We start from the raw sequence: 21,921 nt of genomic DNA, 5'->3' as shown, positions 1-21,921 counted from the left end.
CCAACCGATACAGGCGAGCGGTCCATCCTGGGTCCCGACGAGCGGTCCATCCTGGGTCTCGACTCTGGACAGCCAGTACTTCATCCATGGTCATCGGACCGGACCCCCTCCACAAGGGAGGGGGAGACATAGGAGAAAGAAAAGAAGCGGCAGATCAACTGGTCTAAAAAGGAGGTCTATTTAAAGGCAAGAGTATACAGATGAGTTTTAAGGTGAGACTTAAATGCTTCTACTGAGGTAGCATCTCGAACTGTTACCGGGAGGGCATTCCAGAGTACTGGAGCCCGAACGGAAAATGCTCTATAGCCCGCAGACTTTTTTTGGGCTCTAGGAATCACTAACAAGCCGGAGTCTTTTGAAGGCAGATTTCTTGCCGGGACATATGGTACAATACAATCGGCAAGATAGGATGGAGCTAGACCGTGTAGTATTTTATACGTAAGTAGTAAAACCTTAAAGTCACATCTTAAGTGCACAGGAAGCCAGTGCAGGTGAGCCAGTACAGGTGTAATGTGATCAAACTTTCTTGTTCTTGTCAAAAGTCTAGCAGCCTAGCATACTTTTAGCTGTTTGCAAATGCACCAAATCGTTAAATTTCAATAATTATGATTTAATAAATAAAGGGTGTGTATCTTCTCTATATCCAACATTATGTATTATTCTAATTTATCTTTTTTGCAACACAGTCAATGAATGAAGCACACATTTGTAGTTATTCCCCATATTTCAACACAATAACTCAGATATAGTAACACTAGCGAGCAGTAAAGAATATGAAGTGAGTTTTGGTCTAGAGCATGTTTTGCTTTATTCATTATTGACGTGTTTCTTGCTACTTTATGTTGTATATTTTTTTATATGAGATTTCCAATTCATTTTATTCATCTATTAATACCATGCTTGCCAACCTTGAGACCTCCGAATTCGGGAGATGCGGGTTGGGGTTGAGGTGGGGGGTAGAGGGGGCGGTATATATATATATATATATATATATATATATATATATATATATATATATATATATATATATGTAGGTGTGGGAAAAAAAAATCACAAGACTACTTCGTCTCTACAGATCTGTTTCATGAGGGGTTCCCTCAATCATCAGGAGATTTTAATGGAAGCATTCACATACAATGGTTTATATAGAGCACAGAGTGGGTGGGTACAAGCAGGCGTAGGGTGTGGTGATTGGCTTATGTGTTACCTAGGAGGTGTTTCCTTCTGTGGCGGCATGTTGAAATGATTTCACTGCGCTTGTTGAGGGATGATAAATCTGGATGATATATAATAAACAGTTTCTCTTTTAAGCATAGGTTGCATCTTTTATTACCACTGTTGTAAGGTGAGCTGGATGCAAGAATTTGCCATGTTATTGAATATTCAACATTATTGTCTTTGAGGTTCCAAATGTGTTTGCTGAGTTCTGTAGAATTCTGCAAAGTCTGGTTTCTAAAGGAGGCGTTGTGATTATTCCATCTTGTTTTGAACGCTCCTTCGGTTAATCCTACGCACGTGTCGGATGTGTTAATGTCCTTGCGTATTACCTTTGCTTGGTAAACGACTGATGTCTGTAAGCACCTTCCGTTGCAAAGGTAATACGCAAGGACATTAACACATCCGACACATACGTAGGATTAACCGAAGGAGCGTTCAAAACAAGATGGAATAATCACAACGCCTCCTTTAGAAACCAGACTTTGCCGAATTCTACAGAACTCAGCAAACACATTTGGAACCTCAAAGACAATAATGTTGAATATTCAATAACATGGCAAATTCTTGCATCCAGCTCACCTTACAACAGTGGTAATAAAAGATGCAACCTATGCTTAAAAGAGAAACTGTTTATTATATATCATCCAGATCTATCATCCCTCAACAAGCGCAGTGAAATCATTTCAACATGCCGCCACAAACGGAAACACCACCTAGGTAACACATGAGCCAATCACCACACCCTACGCCTGCTTGTACCCACCCACTCTGTGCTCTATATAAACCATTGTATGTGAATGCTTCCATTAAAATCTCCTGATGATTGAGGGAACCCCTCATGAAACAGATCTGTAGAGATGAAGTAGTCTTGTGATTTTTTCCCCACACCTACATATTGCGCTCTACCACGGTATCGAGCACTACTCTCTGGATAATCCAATCAAGACATATATATATATATATATATATATATAGTGAGAGTAAAAAGTATTTGATCCCTTGCTGATTTTGTTGGTTTGCCCACTAATAAAGACATGATCATTCTATACTTTTAATGGTAGATTTATTCTAACATGGAGAGACAGAATATCAAAAAGAAAATCCACAAAATAACTTTAAGGAATATATTTCAATTGATTTGTATTTCATTGAGGGAAAAAAGTATTTGATCCCCTAGTGTGCATTAGGATTTCTGGCTTTCACAGAGCAGTTAGACACTCCCAATCAACTTGGGAATTGAAGACTGAATTGAAGACACCTGTTCTAACTAATCACCTGTATAAAAGACACCTGATCAGAGACTCAGACAGATTCCAAGCTCTCCAACATGGGTAAGACAAAGAACTCTCTCAGGACCTCAGAGACAGGATTGTTGACCTGCACAAATCTGGAATGGGCTACAAAAACATTAGCAAGATGCTGGGAATCAAAGTAACAACCATTGGTGCAACTGTTAGAACATTTAAAAAGTATAACATGACCATCAACAGACCTCAATCTGGTGCTCCACAGAAGATTTCACCTTGTGGGGTTGCAATGATCATGAGAACTGTGAGAAATTGTCCCGCAACCACTCAGCAGGAGTTAGTGAATGACCTCAAGGCAGCTGGGACCACAGTCACCAGGAAAACAGTTGGCAACACTTTGCGACGGAATGGGTTAAAAACCTGCCGTGCCCGAAAGGTACCCCTGCTTAAGAAGTAGGCCAATGATCAGCTCAAATATGCACAAAGTGATTGGGAGAAGGTTCTATGGTCAGACCAGACCAAAATTGAACACGTCGTGTATAGAGAAAGAAAAATGCTCTCTATGACCCAAAGCAAGCATGGAGATGGAAGCATTATGTTTTGGGGGTGTTTCTCTGCCAAGGGCACAGGGCTACTACACCGCATCAGTGGGAAGATGGATGGAGGCATGTACCGTGCAGTCTTGAGGGACAACCTCCTCCCCTCTGCCAGGAAGCTGAAAATGGGCCGTGGTTGGGTCTTCCAACATGACAACCATCCAAAGCATACAGCAAGGGCAACAAAGGAGTGGCTCAAGAAGAACCATAGAGTGGCCCAGCCAGTCTCCGGACCTCAATCCTATTGAAAATCTATGGAGGGAGCTGAAGGTCCGAGTTGCCAAGCGACAGCCCACCAACCTGGATGATCTCGAGAGGATCTGCAAAGAAGAGTGGGCCAAAATTCCCCCTGATATGTGTGCTAACCTTGTGGTTAACTACACACAAACGTCTGACCGCTGTGCTTGCAAACAAAGTTGTTGCCACCAAGTATTAACTGCTTTTGTCTAGAGCAGGGGCGCTCACACTTTTTCTGCAGGTGAGCTACTTTTCAATTGACCAAGTCGAGCAGATCCACCTCATTCCTATTTATAATTTATTTATTAATGAAAGACATTTTTGTTAACAAGTTAATGGTGTTTAATGACAATACAAGCATGTTTAACACACATAGATTCCTTTCTTTCATGAAGACAAGAATATAAGTTGGTGTATTACCTGATTCTGATGACTTGCATTGAGGGCTCACGGTGGCAGAGGGGTTAGTGCGTCTGCCTCACAATACGAAGGTGCTGCAGTCCTGGGTTCAAATCCAGGCTCGGGATCTTTCTGTGTGGAGTTTGCATGTTCTCCCCGTGAATGCGTGGGTTCCCTCCGGGTACTCCGGCTTCCTCCCACTTCCAAAGACATGCACCTGGGGATAGGTTGATTGGCAACACTAAATGGGCCCTAGTGTGTGAATGTTGTCTGTCTATCTGTGTTGGCCCTGCGATGAGGTGGCGACTTGTCCAGGGTGAACCCCGCCTTCCGCCCGATTGTAGCTGAGATAGGCGCCAGCGCCCCCCGCGACCCCGAAAGGGAATAAGCGGTAGAAAAATGGATGGATGGATGGACTCGCATTGATTGGAATCAGACAGTGGTGCTGATAACGTCCGCATTTTCAAATGGAGGAAAAAAAAAAGTCCTCCTTTCTGTCCAATACCACATGAAAGTGGTTGGATTGGGCATCTCATTTGTCCAACTTGCATACTCCTTTTTAAACACTTTGTTATGAGAGTAGCATATGTGTGTGGCCCTTTAATGTCTGGCAGCAGGTGAGTGACGTCAGTGAGTGTGCGGGTGGGCAAGCAAGTGAGAAAGCGGTCACTGAGGGCGGGGGAGAAATACATTGGCATCAAACTCCGTAGCTTGATAGCTTTCTGAGACTCTTATTTTGTTAGCACAGGCAGGATGAAACAGGTCTTTTATGGTGAAGACAGGAACTGTGCAGTCGGTCTTTAGAGTTTTGACAGTAGGTACGGAGTCTCTAGAAATAAAATGTGTTTCTCTGCGTCCGCCCTGTTAGTGATTTTTTTCTTAAATATGAGCTCGCAGCAGCCAGCGTCATCTCACAAGATCCTCGGGTGCCGAGAATGTCAAACAACTGACGAAAGTGAAGTCTTGGTATGATTGATGATTGCTCATTTTTATGTCTATTTTTTAATGCCTGGCTTGAAATCGACTGACACACCCTCCGAGATCGACCAGTCGATCGCGATCGACGTAATGCCCACCCCTGGTCTAGAGGGATCAAAATACTTATTTCCCTCAATGAAATACAAATGAATTAAAATACATTCTTGAAAGTTATTTTCTGGATTTTCGTTTTGATATTCTGTCTTTCCATGTTAGAATACATCCACCATTAAAAGTATAGAATGATCATGTCTTTATTAGTGGGCAAACCAACAAATTCAGCAAGAGATCAAATACTTTTATACATATATATATATATATATATATATATATATATATATATATATATATATATATATATGTATATGTCTTGATTGGATTATCCGGAGAATAGTGCTCGATACCGTGGTAGAGCGCAATATTTAGGTGTGGGAAAAAAATCACAAGACTACTTCATCTCTACAGATCTGTTTCATGAGGGGTTCCCTCAATCATCAGGAGATTTTAATGGAAGCATTCACATACAATGGTTTATATAGAGCACAGAGTGGGTGGGTACAAGCAGGCGTAGGGTGTGGTGATTGGCTCATGTGTTACCTAGGAGGTGTTTCCGTTTGTTGCGGCATGTTGAAATGATTTCACTGCGCTTGTTGAGGGATGATAGCTCTGGATGATATATGATAAACAGTTTCTCTTTTAAGCATAGGTTGCATCTTTTATTACCACTGTTGTAAGGTGTGCTGGATGCAAGAATTTGCCATGTTATTGAATATTCAACATTATTGTCTTTGAGGTTCCAAATGTGTTTGCTGAGTTCTGTAGAATTCTGCAAAGTCTGGTTTCTAAAGGAGGCCTTGTGATTATTCCATCTTGTTTTGAACGCTCCTTCGGTTAATCCTACGTACGTGTCGGATGTGTTAATGTCCTTGCGTATTACCTTTGCTTGGTAAACGACTGATGTCTGTAAGCACCTTCCGTTGAGAGGGCAATCAGGTTTCTTGCGACAGTTACATTCCTTATTGGTTTCAGAGTCGTTTAGTCTGGGGGTAGGCAGTCCTTTTGCAATTGCTTTGTTGTGGTTTGAAATGATTTGTTGCATGTTATTCATACAGCTGTAGCTCAATTTAATGTTCTTGTTGAATATTTTTCTTAGAGTGTTGCCTTTGGGGAAGTGTTTGTCGATCAGAGTGAGGAACTTGCGGCCGATGTTGGTTGAGACGTCTTTGCTGAATGGCGGATTGTACCAGATGATGTTGTTTCGTTTTCTGCTCTTTTTTGGTTGGTTTCCTGGAGTGGGTTCATAGGTGAGGGTGAAGTTGTATCCGCTTTCATCAAGTGCTTTCTGGTACGGGGGGGTTGCTTGGTCTCTTTTTCGTTCTTCTGCTTTGTCTCTGTTATGTTTTTGGACATTACTACTTGCCGTCGTTTTGAAGCAATGCATGATGGGAATCCGGATGTTGTGTGTCAGTGTATTAACGTGCCGGCTGGAATAAATAAACACACGCTGAGAAATTGTTCCGTGGCTGCCTACTTTATGGGTTATACTGTTGATAAACCTATTGATAACGGAGACATATATGTGCAGTTGTGCACTGAGCTCCAAAAGCCGTAGATGTTATGTGACGGGGACGGCACGGGTGGAAATCGGGATAGCGGTTGGCCCGGGAGATTTTCGGGAGGGGCACTGAAATTCGTGAGTCCCCCAGGAAAATCAGGAGTGTTGGCAAGTATGATTATTACACCCAAAAATGTGCTTTCATTTACCCTTTTAATATTTATTCCCATCTATTTTTATTCGTGTTTGACTTCCTCTTCTACTGTTACCCAGTAGCATTATTTTAGTTTTACTGAGATTCAAATATAGTCTGTTTTTGTCAAACCATTTTTTTTATTGGTTCATTTCTTCTGTTATTATTTGTATTTGCTTCTGTGTGTTCTTTCCTGAACAAAACGCCGTTGCATCATCTGCAAATAATACTAACTTTACAAATGTCATTTATATAGAGCAGGGGTGTCAAACTCATGTTAGACCAGGGGCCACACGGAGAAAAATCTGCTTCCAAGTGGGCCGGACTGCTAAAATCCCGGCATGATAACTTAAAAATATAAACAAATTTCAGATGATTTACTTTGTTTAAAAACAGAACAAGTACATTCTGAAATTGTACAAATTATAATATTGTTGGGTTTTTTTTTACACTTACATGTCGCGGTTCATAGTATTATATCTTTATTTGCCGTTGTTTATATTTTCTGAATACATTATATGATAATGTTCATCACTCATTAGGGTTTATTTTTAATCTATCAAGATACAAAATTATATCAAAATCCAACTACAGTATGTTATTAATGTAGTGTGATCATTTTTGTACATATATAGCATCATCTACAACAGGGGTCTCAAACTCATTTTGCCTGGGGGCCACTGGATCCAGAGTCTGGGTGAGGCTGGGCCGCAAGAAAGCATTTCTTAAAAACAATCTTTTTAAACGTCTTTATTTTTGTTTTCAACAGAAAATAAAATCCAAATATAAATGAACAAAATGAGGATCAAGAAATGTGAGGCAATGCAAATTAAATAATTAAAAAAAAACAAATAACAGTTTGATTTGGTCCAGGTTATCAGGGACTGTTATTGCTGACGGACAGGTGTCGCGGTGTGACTGCAGCCAGGCCCGTGAGAAGACCCTTGTCTCCATGGCAATGTCTCTGTCGCTTTCACTCATTTGCCGCTTTTCCACTAACGCAGGGGTAGGCAACCCAAAACGTTGAAACTCGCGGGCTCACTAACATTATACTTTCATATTAAGGTGTCTGAGACCACTGATCTACGACGATACAAAAAATTGCTATTGCGACATCCAGTGGACACATTTAGAACAGCTGTTTCTTTCATTCAAAAATGTCGGGTTAGTTTTTATGCTCAGCAAACTCATCCCCCGGGTCGTACGTTTGACACCCCTGATATAGAGATTGAACAGTTTTGGTCCGAGTATTGATCCCTGAGGTACTCCACAAGATATTTTTAGCTCTTTAGAAGTGCGTTTGCTTCTATTCACGTATTGCTTCCTGTTGGTTAAACAGCTTCTAATCCAGTTCAGGACCGACCCTCTGATGCCATACTGTTCTGATTGATGCTAGGATTAATTGTGTTGAATCCATAAACACTGCAGCAGCACATTTTTTTACTATCTATTGTATTTGTGATCTCTTCCGTTATTTCGATTAATGCCATTGATGTTGAGATAAGCAACGTCCGAGAAGTCTCCCTGCACTTGCGAAAATACTGTTCCTGACTAATATTTGCATGTCAACAGGGGACGCCAAGTCAGAAGACACGCCCAATAAGGAAGCGGGAGAGGAGAAGCCGGAGGAGGACAACGACTATCACCGTAGCGACGAGCAGGTACGCCTTTTTAGCTCCCGGAGACCCAGCGTCCTCTGCGTTGTTGAAACAAATGTCCACTGTCAAGGACGCCGGTTCTCAGAAACATACTTAAAAGTCCCATATTACACTTTTGAATTTTTTTTGTATAAATGTCTGAGATTATTCGCTTTATTGTGCCCGCTGACCACGTTTGTGTGTGCTGACAGGTCAGCATCTGCTTGGAGTGCAACAGCAGCAAACTTCGAGGCCTAAAGCGAAAATGGATCCGCTGCTCAGCGCAAGCCACCGTCCTCCACCTCAAGAAGTTCATCGCCAAAAAGCTCAACCTGACGTCGTTTAACGAGGTAAAGTCGACCTCTGGACGACATTGCTCATGACGCGGCGAAAGTCTACAATTTGCGAACGGCGGACGATAAGGAACGCTTTGGTCGTGTTTTTTTTCTGTAATTGTTATTATTATTACTTTTAGTTGTTCATTCTAACAGTACAGTCATTTCACAACAAGCTCTTGAATATGTGCTTTTACTGTACCACCATCCCGTGTGTGTGTGCGCATTTCTGATTTGACTTCTATTTGAGACCCCGAACTAAACTGAAGGGGATCTCGGAGCAACAGTGGGCCCCAGAGATGTGGCGTATAGGCCCACCATTGTGTGGAACACACCCTGACGCCCGTCAACCCTGCCCCAACTATGGGTAAATAGCCCCATTGCCTTGTGGGTCAGCTTATTTAGGCAAAGGCTAAGGGAGCACACCCTAACAGAAAAGCAATGTGCTGGTGGTGCGCAATAGGCAGGCCTTGAAGGACTAAGGACCCGGCAACTTCCTGCAGTCATGGCGAGGGACTGGTCGTCATGGGCTCACCCATGCCACCGGGTTTACCTCATTGTGGCGAAGATAGTGCTCCTGGAGAAAGCGCACCTCCTTTGGCACTAAAATATCTCCTTGCGCAGGTACCTTGCTTGCTTTTGCTATGTCGGCATCGGACTCGATGGACAACCATAAGCACAGCAAAAAAATGTCTACCCTTCTTGAGACATCAACAAGGAAAAGTACCTTGCATATGAGGAGGTGTGAACAAGTTAGGACATAAATCATGGTCCCAATACGGAAAACCATTGCATTCATTAGAAAGCCAAATACTAGAGTTCGTGAACATTGCTCCAAAGCCAGGCTTTTTTTGTTGATTTAATGTGCATACAGAAGTCAACATTGACAGGTGCAAAGGCAGCAATATAGAGCATAATATAAATTATAATTATAATTATTAAAGTAAACTAAAACTAAATAATTGTAATATATAATTATAAAACTAAACTAAACTAAAATGTAACTATAAAACAAGATGGACTTGCCTATTCATCCCTGAAAAAACCCGCCAGGTGAGCAGCGGATTTTTCGACTTCCGTTGCTGACGTAAGGCAACCCGCGTCCCATATGTGACCACAGGATGAACAAGTGTGTCGGTTGTAAAAGTGCTCCCCCTCTGGCTGACATATGAAATAACAAGTGTGTATAGGAAATGGAAATGCACCCCCTTTCGCCAAAATTTAAAAAAAGAAAATAATGAAGATTAAAAACCAATTACAAACAAACATTTTTGCTAAAAGCAGTCTATATCTCACAATGTGTCAACGTTTTTCTTATAAAATTGGGAAAATGTTCTCATATTATTTCTGTTTCTGTAATATTGCAATATTTTCTCGTAAAATTATCCCTTTTTTTAATGTTTAATTATTACTTTTTAATGCAAAATGGCGACATTTCACGCAATGTGTGTTTTTTGTGCTGTTCTGGCTGTGTCTGCACCCTTATTGGAGAGGATCACAGACCCTTTTTCTACACCCAAAACATTCAGCTCATTGAAAATATGCATGCTTATACCCAGAGGTGGGTAGAGTAGCCAGAAATTGTACTCAAGTAAAAGTACTGTTACTTTAGAGATTTAGTACTCAAGTAAAAGTAAGGAGTAGTCACCCAAATATTTACTTGAGTAAAAGTAAAAAGTATGTTGTGAAAAAACTACTCAAGTACTGAGTAACTGATGAGTAACCTGTTTGTTTAATGATTACGGCAACAAATAATGCACAAAAACATAAAAATAGCAATGAACAAATTCAGAGCCAGGAATATCTCTTAAGCAACTAAAACAATAATATATATTAAATAATAGTACATTAAAATAAAATAAAAAAAATGGCACATTGAGCCACAATAACTTAACAGCACCATAGCCTCAGTAGGCATTCATTGATTTGATTGATTGATTGATTGAATGATTGATTGATTAAAACTTGTATTAGTAGATTGCACAGTACAGTACATATTCCGTACAATTGACAACTAAATGGTAACACCCGAATAGGTTTTTCAACGTTTATCAATTACTTAATAAATGACCAAGTCGAGGTGATCTACCTCATATATACATATACATACACACACAAATCATTTATACACACATCATATATATATATTTACATACATACATTTATATATACAGTATATAATTTATATTTATTTATTTTGCCGTTTTTGTTGACATGTTAAAGGTGTTTTAATGAATATACATGCATGTTTAACATATAGATTCCTATCTTTCATGAAGACAAGAATATAAGTTGGTGTATTACCTGATTCTGATGACTTGCATTGATTGGAATCAGACGTCCAAGTTTTCAAATGGAGGAGAAAAAAAGTTCCCCTTTTCTTTCTAATACCACATGAAAGTGGTTGGTTTTTGGCATCTTATTTGTCCAGCTTCCATATTCGTTTTTATACACTTCACAAGAAATACATTGGCGGCAAACTCCGTAGCTTGCTAGCTTGTTTGCGCTGGCTTTCGGAGACTCTTATTTTGTTAACGCAGGCGCGATGGAGCGGCGCTTTTATTGTGAAGACAGGAACTGTGCGATCAGTCTTTAGGCTTTTGACGGGAAGTACGGTTGAAATAAAAAGTGTATTTTTTCCTTTACACTTTTGATTGATTGATTGAAACTTTTATTATTAGATTGCACAGTACAGTACATATTCTGCACAATTGACCACTAAATGGTAACACCCCAATAAGTTTGTCAACATGTTTAAGTCGGGTTTTACGTATCACGGTCATGTGACCACCTGGCTCTGTCTGATTGGTCCAACGTCACCAGTGACTGCATGTGATTGGTGAAACGCAAGCATGCGTAGTTCCTACTTTGAAAAACCAAAACAAACATTAATAGATCGATAAAAAAAAGTACAGAGTAGCGAGCTTAATGTAGATAAATGGGACGGCGTGGCGCAGTGGTAGAGTGGCCGTGCGCAACCCGAGGGTCCCTGGTTCAAATCCCACCTAGTACCAACCTCGTCACGTCCATTGTGTCCTGAGCAAGACACTTCACCCTTGCTCCTGATGGGTGCTGGTTAGCGCCTTGCATGGCAGCTCCCTCCATCAGTGTGTGAATGTGTGTGTGAATGGGTGAATGTGGAAGTAGTGTCAAAGCGGTTCGAGTACCTTGAAGGTAGAAAAGCGCTATACAAGTACAACCCATTTATCATTTATAAATGGAACGGAGTAAAAGTAGCGTTTCTTCTCTATAAATATACTCAAGTAAAAGTAAAAGTATGTTGCATAAAAACTACTCTTAGAAGTACAATTCATCCCAAAAGTTACTCAAGTAAATGTAACGGAGTAAATGTAGCGCGTTACTACCCACCTCTGCTTATACCACTTTTTTCCTCCCTCAGTCCTTTGTTCGTAAATTAGACTTTTGACTTCATCCATCCATCCATTTTCTACCGCTTATTCCCTTTCGGGGTCGCGGGGGGCGCTGGCGCCTATCTCAGCTACAATCGGGCGGAAGGCAGGGTACACCCTGGACAAGTCGCCACCTCATCGCAGGGCCAACACAGATAGACAGACAACATTCACACACTAGGGCCAATTTTAGTGTTGCCAATCAACCTATCCCCAGGTGCATGTCTTTGGAAGTGGGAGGGGCCTATCCCCAGGTGCATGTCTTTGGAGGTGGGAGGGGCCTATCCCCAGGTGCATGTCTTTGGAAGTGGGAGGAAGCCGGAGTACCCGGAGGGAACCCACGCATTCACGGGGAGAACATGCAAACTCCACACAGAAAGATCCCGAGCCTGGATTTGAACCCAGGACTGCAGGAACTTCGTATTGTGAGGCAGACGCACTAACCCCTCTGCCACCGTGAAGCCCACTTTTGACTTCATCTTTTTTTTTTTTTTTTTTTTTTTTTTTTACTTTTGACTTCATCTTAAATAAAAAGACTCGCAGGTTACGTAAACAATATTTACGGAGACCCCAATCATCAGGGGGATTAGCACTACCAAACTTTAGGTTTTACCACATCAGCATTCTTACATATTGGCTGCAATATGAAGCATTTGATCCCTCTCCATTCTAGTTTGTTATGGAGGCTAACTCAACTAAACCAGTGTCTCTTTGGTCTCTGGTTCACTCTCCCATCCGGTCTTCTACTTCCGATTTTTACAAAAAGGCAAAACCCACATTCAGGATTCGGGTTCAGTTTCAGCGCTATTTTGGTTTACAGACTATTTCTAGTCTTGCACCCATCAGTGCTAACCATGCTTTCCTTCCCTCTCTTGTAGATCATGCATTTTTAAGTTGGTCAAGTATGGGGATCAACAACATGAAAGATTTATACATTGACACTTTTGCCTCTTTCCAGCAACTCTGTGATCAATTTTCACTCCCGAATCGACACTTTTTTAGATATCTACAGATCCGCAGTTTTCCCAGGTTTCTAAACTTTATACATTGACAACAAAAAAATAAAATAACAAACAAAAAACATTCATGCTTTATACGTTCTATATTTCATAACCCCCCACTTTAAAGGCCTACTGAAATGAGATGTTCTTATTCAAACGGGGATAGCAGGTCCATTCTATGTGTCATACTTGATCATTTCGCCATATTGCCATATTTTTGCTGAAAGGATTTAGTAGAGAACATCCACGATCAAATTCGCAACTTTTGGACGCTAATAAAAAAGCCTTGCCTGTACCGGAAGTAGCAGACGACGTGCGCGTGACGTCACGGGTTGTGGAGCTCCTCACATCCTCACATTGTTAAACAATCATGGCCACCAGCAGCTAGAGCGATTTGGACCGAAAAAGCGATGATTTCCCCATTAATTTGAGCGAGAATGAAAGATTCGTGGATGAGGATAGTGAGAGTGAAGGACTAGAAAAACAAAAACAAAGAGAGCAGTGGGAGCGATTCAGATGTTATTAGACACATTTACGAGGATAATTCTGGAAAATCCCTTATCTGCTTATTGTGCTACTAGTGTTTTAGTGAGATTATATAGTCGTACCTGAAAGTCGGAGGGGTGTGGCCGCGGGTGTGGTGACCGCCAGTGTCTCTGAGGGAAGCCACGTTTCTCGACAAGGCAAAGTGAAGGCAGCCGTTGGGGCCGGGCTGAGCTTTTTTCCCCCCTCCTCCACGGTGGAAGAATCCCACGTTAGGGGGCGGCTGGTCGGAGGAGGCAAGAGAGTCCGCAGCTTCCTCTTTGACAGGTGCACGAAGAACGACGCAAGCGCCGCTCATGTCTACGGTAAGAGCCGACTTATTACCACAATTTTCTCCCCGAAACCTGCCGGTTGACATGTGCTAGAGAACCATGTTCGCTTGACCGCTCTGTTCCAAAGTAAAGCTTCACCTTCGGGAATGTAAACAAGGAAACACCGGCTGTGTTTGTGATGCTAAAGGCAGCCGCAATACACCGCTTCCCACCTACATCTTTCTTCTTTGACGTCTCCATTATTAATTGAACAAACTGCAAAAGATTCAGCAACACAGATGTCCAGAATACTGTGTAATTATGTGATTAAAGCAGACTACTTATAGCTGGGATCGGGCTATAAATGCAAGCGTCATCATACCGCAACGTTTTCAACAGGATACTCCGTGCGAAATTTAAAATTACAATTTAGTAAACTAAAAAGGCCGTATTGGCATGTGTTGCAATGTTAATATTTCATCATTGATATATAAACTATCAGACTGCGTGGTCTGTGGGTTTCAGTAGGCCTTTAATACAGCGGTTTATGTGAATAAAAGACGTATAACTTCCGTGGCTGTTCACAACATTTTAGTCCCTCCCCTTCGCACTGCACACTCGCCATTTTTGTGGACCGTTTTCACTTTTCCGCGCCAATGCACTAAAAGGTGGGCTTCACGGTGGCAGAGGGGTTAGTGCGTCTGCCTCACAATACGAAGTTCCTGCAGTCCTGGGTTCAAATCCAGGCTCGGGATCTTTCTGTGTGGAGTTTGCATGTTCTCCCCGTGAATGCGTGGGTTCCCTCCGGGTACTCCGGCTTCCTCCCACTTCCAAAGACATGCACCTGGGGATAAGTTGATTGGCAACACTAGATTGGCCCTAGTGTGTGAATGTGAGTGTGAATGTTGTCTGTCTATCTGTGTTGGCCCTGCGATGAGGTGGCGACTTGTCCAGGGTGTACCCTGCCTTCCGCCCGGTTGTAGCTGAGATAGGCGCCAGCGCCCCCCGCGACCCCGAAAGGGAATAAGCGGTAGAAAATGGATGGATGGATGCACTAAAAGGTCCAAAGTTTGCGAGTTATATACTTTTTGTCCGCATGTCCTCATCATGGTGAAGATTCTGAGAAGACTTCCACGGCTCTCAGAAGAGCAGAAAAACTTCTCTGAGGCTTTGACGCCTGGCAGGCGACGGTACTTTTGGCAGAGATAACGAGCGTCGCCTCAAAAGCCGAGACATCTAAGACCGCTTCTTTCAACCCACCTCGCCTCTGATGTCTTTTTCAACTCTTCTTGACTGTTTTGGGGCTTCTTTTAACTCCCGACAAACTGCCATGGTGTCACCTGGAGAGGCAGCAGGGGGCGCTGTGACGCCGCAGCTGGCAAAATGTAGACTGGACAGAAAGTGGTGTAACCACTGCTGTGACAACGCCCGGTCGCCACAATGTTGGAATGAACAGCTTGTCATTAGTTTTAATTATAAACACTCCTCTTTTTTAAACAACTATTGTTTTTTTTTTGTCTCTCGCAGTTGGACATTTTATGCAACGAGGAAATCCTGGGCAAGGACCACACTTTGAAATTTGTGGTAGTGACAAGATGGAGATTTAAGGTAAGGTGCGATGAATACTTACACTCCGCCACCCGCACTGGTTTAAATGTAACTTAGATATTGGGTTTCACTATGTAAAGCGCTTTGAGTCACTAGAGAAAAGCGCTATCCATCCATCCATCCATCATCTTCCGCTTATCCGAGGTCGGGTCGCGGGGGCAGCAGCCTAAGCAGGGAAGCCCAGACTTCCCTATCTCCAGCCACTTCGTCTAGCTCTTCCCGGGGGATCCCGAGGCGTTCCCTGGCCAGCCGGGAGACATAGTCTTCCCAACGTGTCCTGGGTCTTCCCCGTGGCCTCCTACCAGCTGGACGTGCCCTAAACACATCCCTAGGGAGGCGTTCGGGTGGCATCCTGACCAGATGCCCAAACCACCTCATCTGGCTCCTCTCGATGTGGAGGAGCAGCGGCTTTACGTTGAGCTCCTCCCGGATGGCAGAGCTTCTCACCCTATCTCTAAGGGAGAGACCCGCCACCCGGCGGAGGAAACTCATTTCGGCCGCTTGTACCCGTGATCTTATCCTTTCGGTCATGACCCATAGGTGAGGATGGGAACGTAGATCGACCGGTAAATTGAGAGCTTTGCCTTCCGGCTCAGCTCCTTCTTCACCACAACGGATCGATACAACGTCCGCATTACTGAAGACGCCGCACCGATCCGCCTGTCGATCTCACGATCCACTCTTCCCCCACTCGTGAACAAGACTCCCAGGTACTTGAACTCCTCCACTTGGGGCAGGGTCTCCTCCCCAACCCGGAGATGGCACTCCACCCTTTTCCGGGCGAGAACCATGGACTCGGACTTGGAGGTGCTGATTCTCATTCCGGTCGCTTCACACTCGGCTGCGAACCGATCCAGCGAGAGCTGAAGATCCCGGTCAGATGAAGCCATCAGGACCACATCATCTGCAAAAAGCAGAGACCTAATCCCGTGGCCACCAAAGCGGAACCCCTCAACGCCTTGACTGCGCCTAGAAATTCTGTCCATAAAAGTTATGAACAGAATCGGTGACAAAGGACAGCCTTGGCGGAGTCCAACCCTCACTGGAAATGTGTCCGACTTACTGCCGGCAATGCGGACCAAGCTCTGACACTGATCATACAGGGAGCGGACTGCCAGAATAAGACAGTCCGATACCCCGTACCCTCTGAGCACTCCCCACAGGACTTCCCGAGGGACACGGTCGAATGCCTTCTCCAAGTCCACAAAGCACATGTAGACTGGTTGGGCAAACTCCCATGCACCCTCAAGAACCCTGCCGAGAGTATAGAGCTGGTCCACAGTTCCACGACCAGGACGGAAACCACACTGTTCCTCCTGAATCCGAGGTTCGACTATCCGGCGAAGCCTCCTCTCCAGTACACCTGAATAAACCTTACCGGGAAGGCTGAGGAGTGTGATCCCACGATAGTGGGAACACACCCTCCGGTCCCCCTTCTTAAAGAGAGGGACCACCGCCCCCGATGTCCACGCGATGCTGCAGAGTCTTGTCAACCAAGACAGCCCCACAGCATCCAGAGCCTTAAGGAACTCCGGGTGGATCTCGTCCACCCCCGGGGCCTTGCCGCCGAGGAGCTTTTTAACTACCTCAGCGACCTCAGCCCCAGAAATAGGAGAGTCCACTAGAAAAGCGCTATATAAATGTAATTCACTTCACTTCACCATTGTGGGGTAACAGTGCTGTCTTGTTTTCATGCTTTTTTTTCGAAGTTTTTACTCTGTAACACTTCGAAACGTGTTGTTGAAATGTAAAGAGCAATACATAATCAAATCTATTATCTTGGTATTTCTGTTTACAGTCAACCAAAACACGTTAGCATGCTAACATTAAAGTGCAAACTTTTTTTTGCTCAATTTCTTCTTTTTTTCCCCAGCCACACACTGTAGAGTCATATGACTTGGTATGTGACACAAGCTAACTCCGCGGTCGCCAACCTTTTTGAAAGCAAGAGCTACTTCTTGGGTGCTGATTAATGCCAAGGGCTACCAGTTTGATACACACTTAAATAAATGGCCAGAAATAGCCAATTTGCTCAATTTACCTTTAATAAATAAATCTATATATGTAAAAAAAATGGGTATTTCTGTCCGTCATTCCCGTCGTACATTTTTTTTCCTTTTACGGAAGTTTTTTTGTAGAGAATAAATGATGAAAAAAACACTTAATTGAAGGGTTTAAAAGAGGAGAAAACACGAAAAAAAATGAAAATTAAATTTTGAAACATAGTTTGTCTTCAATTTCGACTCTTTAAAATTAAAAATTCAACCGAAAAAAATGAAGAGAAAAAACTAGCTAATTCGAATCTTTTTGAAAAGATTTAAAAAATAATTTATGGAACATCATTAGTCATTTTTCCTGATTTAAGATTAATTTTAGAATTTTGATGACATGTTTTAAATAGATTAAAATCCAATCTGCACTTTGTTAGAATATATGACAAATTGGACCAAGCTATATTTCTAATAAAGACAAATCATTATTTCTTCTAGATTTTACAGAACAAAATTTTTAAAAGAAATTCAAAAGATTTTGAAATAAGATTTCATTTTGATTCTACAGATTTTCTAGATTTGCCAGAATAATTTATTTGGAATTTTAATCATAATACGTTTGAAGAAATAGTTCACAAATATTCTCCGTCAAAAAAACAGAAGCTAATATGAAGAATTAAATTAAAATGTACTGTGATGAGGTGGCGACTTGTCCAGGGTGTACCCTGCCTTCCGCCCGATTGTACCTGAGATAGGCACCAGCGCCCCCCGCGACACCGAAAGGGGATAAGCGGTAGAAAATGGATGGATGGATGGAAATTAAAATGTATTTATTATTTTTTACAAAAAAAAAATAAATGTACTTTAAATTGTCAGGAAAAAAAGAGGAAGGAATTTAAAAGGTAAAAAGGTATATGGGTTTAAAAATCCTAATATCATTTTTAAGGTTGTATTTTTCTCTAAAATCGTCTTTCTGAAAGTTATAAGAAGCAAAGTAAAAAAAATAAATGAATTTATTTAAACAAGTGAAGACCAAGTCTTCAAAATATTTTCTCGGATTTTCAAATTCTATTTGAGTTTTGTCTCTCTTAGAATTAAAAATGTCAAGCAAAGCGAGACCAGCTTGCTAGTAAATAAATAAAACATTTTTAAAAAGAGGCAGCTCACTGGTAAGTGCTGCTATTTGAGCTATTTTTAGAACAGGCCAGCGGGCGACTCATCTGGTCATTGCGGGCTACCTGGTGCCCGCGGGCACCGTGTTGGTGACCCCTGAGCTAACTATTACAATGCTCACGTTAGCGTGCTAACATGCTAACATTAGCCTGCTAATGTTTTTATCTAGCTTTGCAACCGTTTACCCCAGAGCCATATAACTTGGTATGTGACACTTGTTAACTTTTAGCGTGCAAACGATAGCATGCTAGCAAGCTAACTTTAGCATGCTAACTCTTTCATCTAATTTTACACTCTTTTCTATATTTCCGCAGCCATACACATTTGAGTCGTGCGACTTGGTACATGAAACATGCTGACTGTTATCGTGCTAACGTTGGCACACATGCTAAGTGTTAGCATTTTTATGTAAACACGCTCGTGTTTTAGGCTATCACTGTGGCTTATTTTGCACAGTTACACCTATAACTCACGGATTCGGACACTCGGCACCATTTATTAAGTACGACGGCTTCCGGCGACCCCCGGCCAGAGGTCCAGGGCACATATAGCAGGCCCAAATTTCCTCTGGAATTTTCTAGTTGTTATGATTACCATAGAACAGTCTGACAAAGATCACATTTTACTTGCAGTGTAACTCCAGTGTAAGCGCGCACAGGCCCCCAATGTGGGCCCCAATTGTTTTCCATCTGACATCATATGGACAAAGATGAGATCTTCTGGAAAAAAAGTTGTGTGGTCAGATGAAACAAAAAATTAGCTGTTTGGCCACAATTCCCAGCAATATGTTTGGAGGAGAAAAGGTGAGGCTGTCGTACCGTCAAGCATGGTGGTGGTAGTATTATGCTCTGGGCCTGTTTTGCTGCCAATGGAACTGCTGCTTTGCAGAGAGTAAATGGGACAATGAAAAAGGACGATTACCTCCAAATTTTTCCGGACAACCTAAAATCATCAGCCCAGAGGTTGGGTCTTGGGCGCAGTTGTTTGTTCCAACAGGAGTGCTCCAATCACTCTGTCATAAAAAAATAAGAGTTGTAGAAATTATTGGAGACTCAAAACAGCCATGAAATTATGCATATATATATATATATATATATACATACACACACACATACATATATGTGATAATGTGTGTGTGTATATATATGTGTGTATATATGTGTATTCATACATATATATATGTGTTTATATATATGTATTTATACGTGTATGTATATATATATATATACATGTGTGTATGTATATATATATATGTATGTATATGTGTATATATACGTGTATATGTGTATATATATATATATGTATAAAAGTATATTTGTATTTGTATATATGTGTATAGTCCGTCTATCTGTGTTGGCCCTGCCATGAGGGCGACTTGTCCAGGGTGTACCCCGCCTTCCGCCCGATTGTAACTGAGATAGGCGCCAGCGCCCCCCGCGACCCCAAAAGGGAATAAGCGGTAGACAATGGATGGATACATGTGTATATGTATATATAGTGTACATATATATGTATGTAGGTATATGTGTATATATACATATGTATATATGTATATGTATAAACGTATATTTATATATATATATACATATGTATATTTACATATGTATACGCATGTATATATATATATATATATATATGTATATATATATATCTGTGTTTAAATAGAATAGAAAGTACTTTATTGATCCCTGGGGGATCAATAAATCTCCTGATGATTGAGGGAACCCCTCATGAAACAGTTCTGTAGAGATGAAGTAGTCTTGTGATTTTTCCCACACCTACATATATATATATATATATATATATACACACACACATATATATATATATATATATATGTATATATGTGTGTGTATATATGTATGTATGTACTAGGATGACAGGGGATGCAAAACAATAACAGTGCAATACGTTTTCATGACATGGTCACTACTGCCTACTTTGTCTTGTTATATTCTTATTTTACTGTTATATTGTTATTCCCATTGTTGCTTTTAATTTTTTATTCTTATTGTAATATTTCTGTTTTTTGTTTCCATTTAAGCCCCCATTATTTACTTTTTTAAATTGATCTCAACTCTGTACACTGCTGCTGGAATTTTAATTTTCCTGAAGGAATCAATAAAGTATTATCTATCTAACTATCTATCTATCTATATATATATGTTTGTATGTATGTATATATATATATACATATGTATACATATGTATATATATATATGTATATATATATATATATATATTTACAGATATATACACATATATGATTAAGATGAAGAGCAAGATAACTATTCATCCATCCATTTCCTACCGCTTGTCCCTTTTTTTGGGGTCGCGGGGGGTGCTGGAGCCTATCTCAGCTCCATTGGGACGGAAGGCAGGGTAAGATAACTAATTCAGTTTTAATGTTTCAGTAGGCCTCTGGCCCCTTTGTAGTGCAAATGTTGGGCCCCGAGGTCCAAAAGGTTCAGAACCCTTTGTATGTATGTATGTATGTATGTATGTATGTATCTGAAAAGTTGAATGATTTAGGGTCCGGGGCCCTTTGAACAAAATCCACATGAAAATGAACATTGACAGTGCATGCCAGGGCTCCAGGTGGCGCTATAAGCCTTCACTGTAAGGCCCTCCAAGCCCCCAAAGAAGAACGGCAGTGAGCAGGTTACTCAATATCTCACCACTTTTTTTTCCCTTTTTCTTCCAGAAATCCCCCCTCCTGCTCCATTACAGACCCAAGATGGATCTGCTGTAGCGAAAATGGACTTATTATTATTATTATTTTCTAAAAGACCTGGCGTCCGCAGACTGTGCTGAAACATCTTTTAACCAACGTATGCAAAGACGATCAACCAACAGCGAGCAAACGCCACAACAAAACGACACTCACACAAGCCAGCAGCTCGGGACGCTCCAAAAGAGGGCGGGGCTTACTCCTCCCGCGCAGGTTACCGCAACACTGGCGTTTTTCCTTTTTTTTTTTTTATTGTAGGATCAAAAGCGACCTTTTTCTCGTTGGTTTTGTGCGCTACATCCGAGATATGTGAAGAGAAAAAGGAGATAAAGCATATATTTATACTTTTGTACAGTTTAAAGAGACTTAAAGACACTACTGGTGCTCTGTTTACATGCAAATGAGATGTCGGGAGTCACATGACCTTCTTTTGGCCAATGGAAGCAAAGGATGGTTTTATAAGAATTTTTTTTTGTTATTTTTTTTCCCCCCTCTCCCCCATATTTCTTTCTCCATCTCGGGAGCGCGGAGACTTTTATGGAAGATATTATATAAAGTGTCCATCTTAATCCGCTTATCGAGTAAAATATTCTCTGAATGTGTCTTCCCAAGCCCCTCCCCCAAGCCCCTCCCCTTTTCTGTTGTCTCATTTGCTATGATGATTGTCAATTGTGAGCAGGCTGCTTTGTGTAGTAATTTATGTTCCATGTTGTACATAGCGTAGGGAAGGGCAGACGTTAGACTGTTAGCACATCCAGAAGTGCTATCTGTGAGGAAATGTTTTAACACAGACCTGCTAGCAGTATCAAAATACATAC

General features: G+C 41.6%; 1 protein-coding gene across 1 annotated transcript in view; it reads left to right on the top strand.

The window, feature by feature from the left end:
* The window catches only part of LOC133546032 (polycomb group RING finger protein 3), an 80,714-nt gene extending 59,025 nt beyond the window's left edge, over nucleotides 1-21,689 (top strand). The window contains exons 6-9 of the mRNA XM_061891845.1: nucleotides 7,996-8,084; nucleotides 8,273-8,410; nucleotides 15,128-15,208; nucleotides 21,077-21,689. Coding sequence (XP_061747829.1) covers nucleotides 7,996-8,084; nucleotides 8,273-8,410; nucleotides 15,128-15,208; nucleotides 21,077-21,124 — 356 coding nt within the window. The 3' untranslated portion in view covers nucleotides 21,125-21,689. The remainder of the gene's footprint in view (nucleotides 1-7,995; nucleotides 8,085-8,272; nucleotides 8,411-15,127; nucleotides 15,209-21,076) is intronic.
* Nucleotides 21,690-21,921: the final 232 nt, after the last annotated feature.

Source organism: Nerophis ophidion, linkage group LG29 (genome assembly GCF_033978795.1).
Source record: "Nerophis ophidion isolate RoL-2023_Sa linkage group LG29, RoL_Noph_v1.0, whole genome shotgun sequence".
Classification (NCBI taxonomy): Eukaryota; Metazoa; Chordata; class Actinopteri; order Syngnathiformes; family Syngnathidae; genus Nerophis; species Nerophis ophidion.
This window is presented reverse-complemented; position numbering and strand designations above follow the sequence as displayed.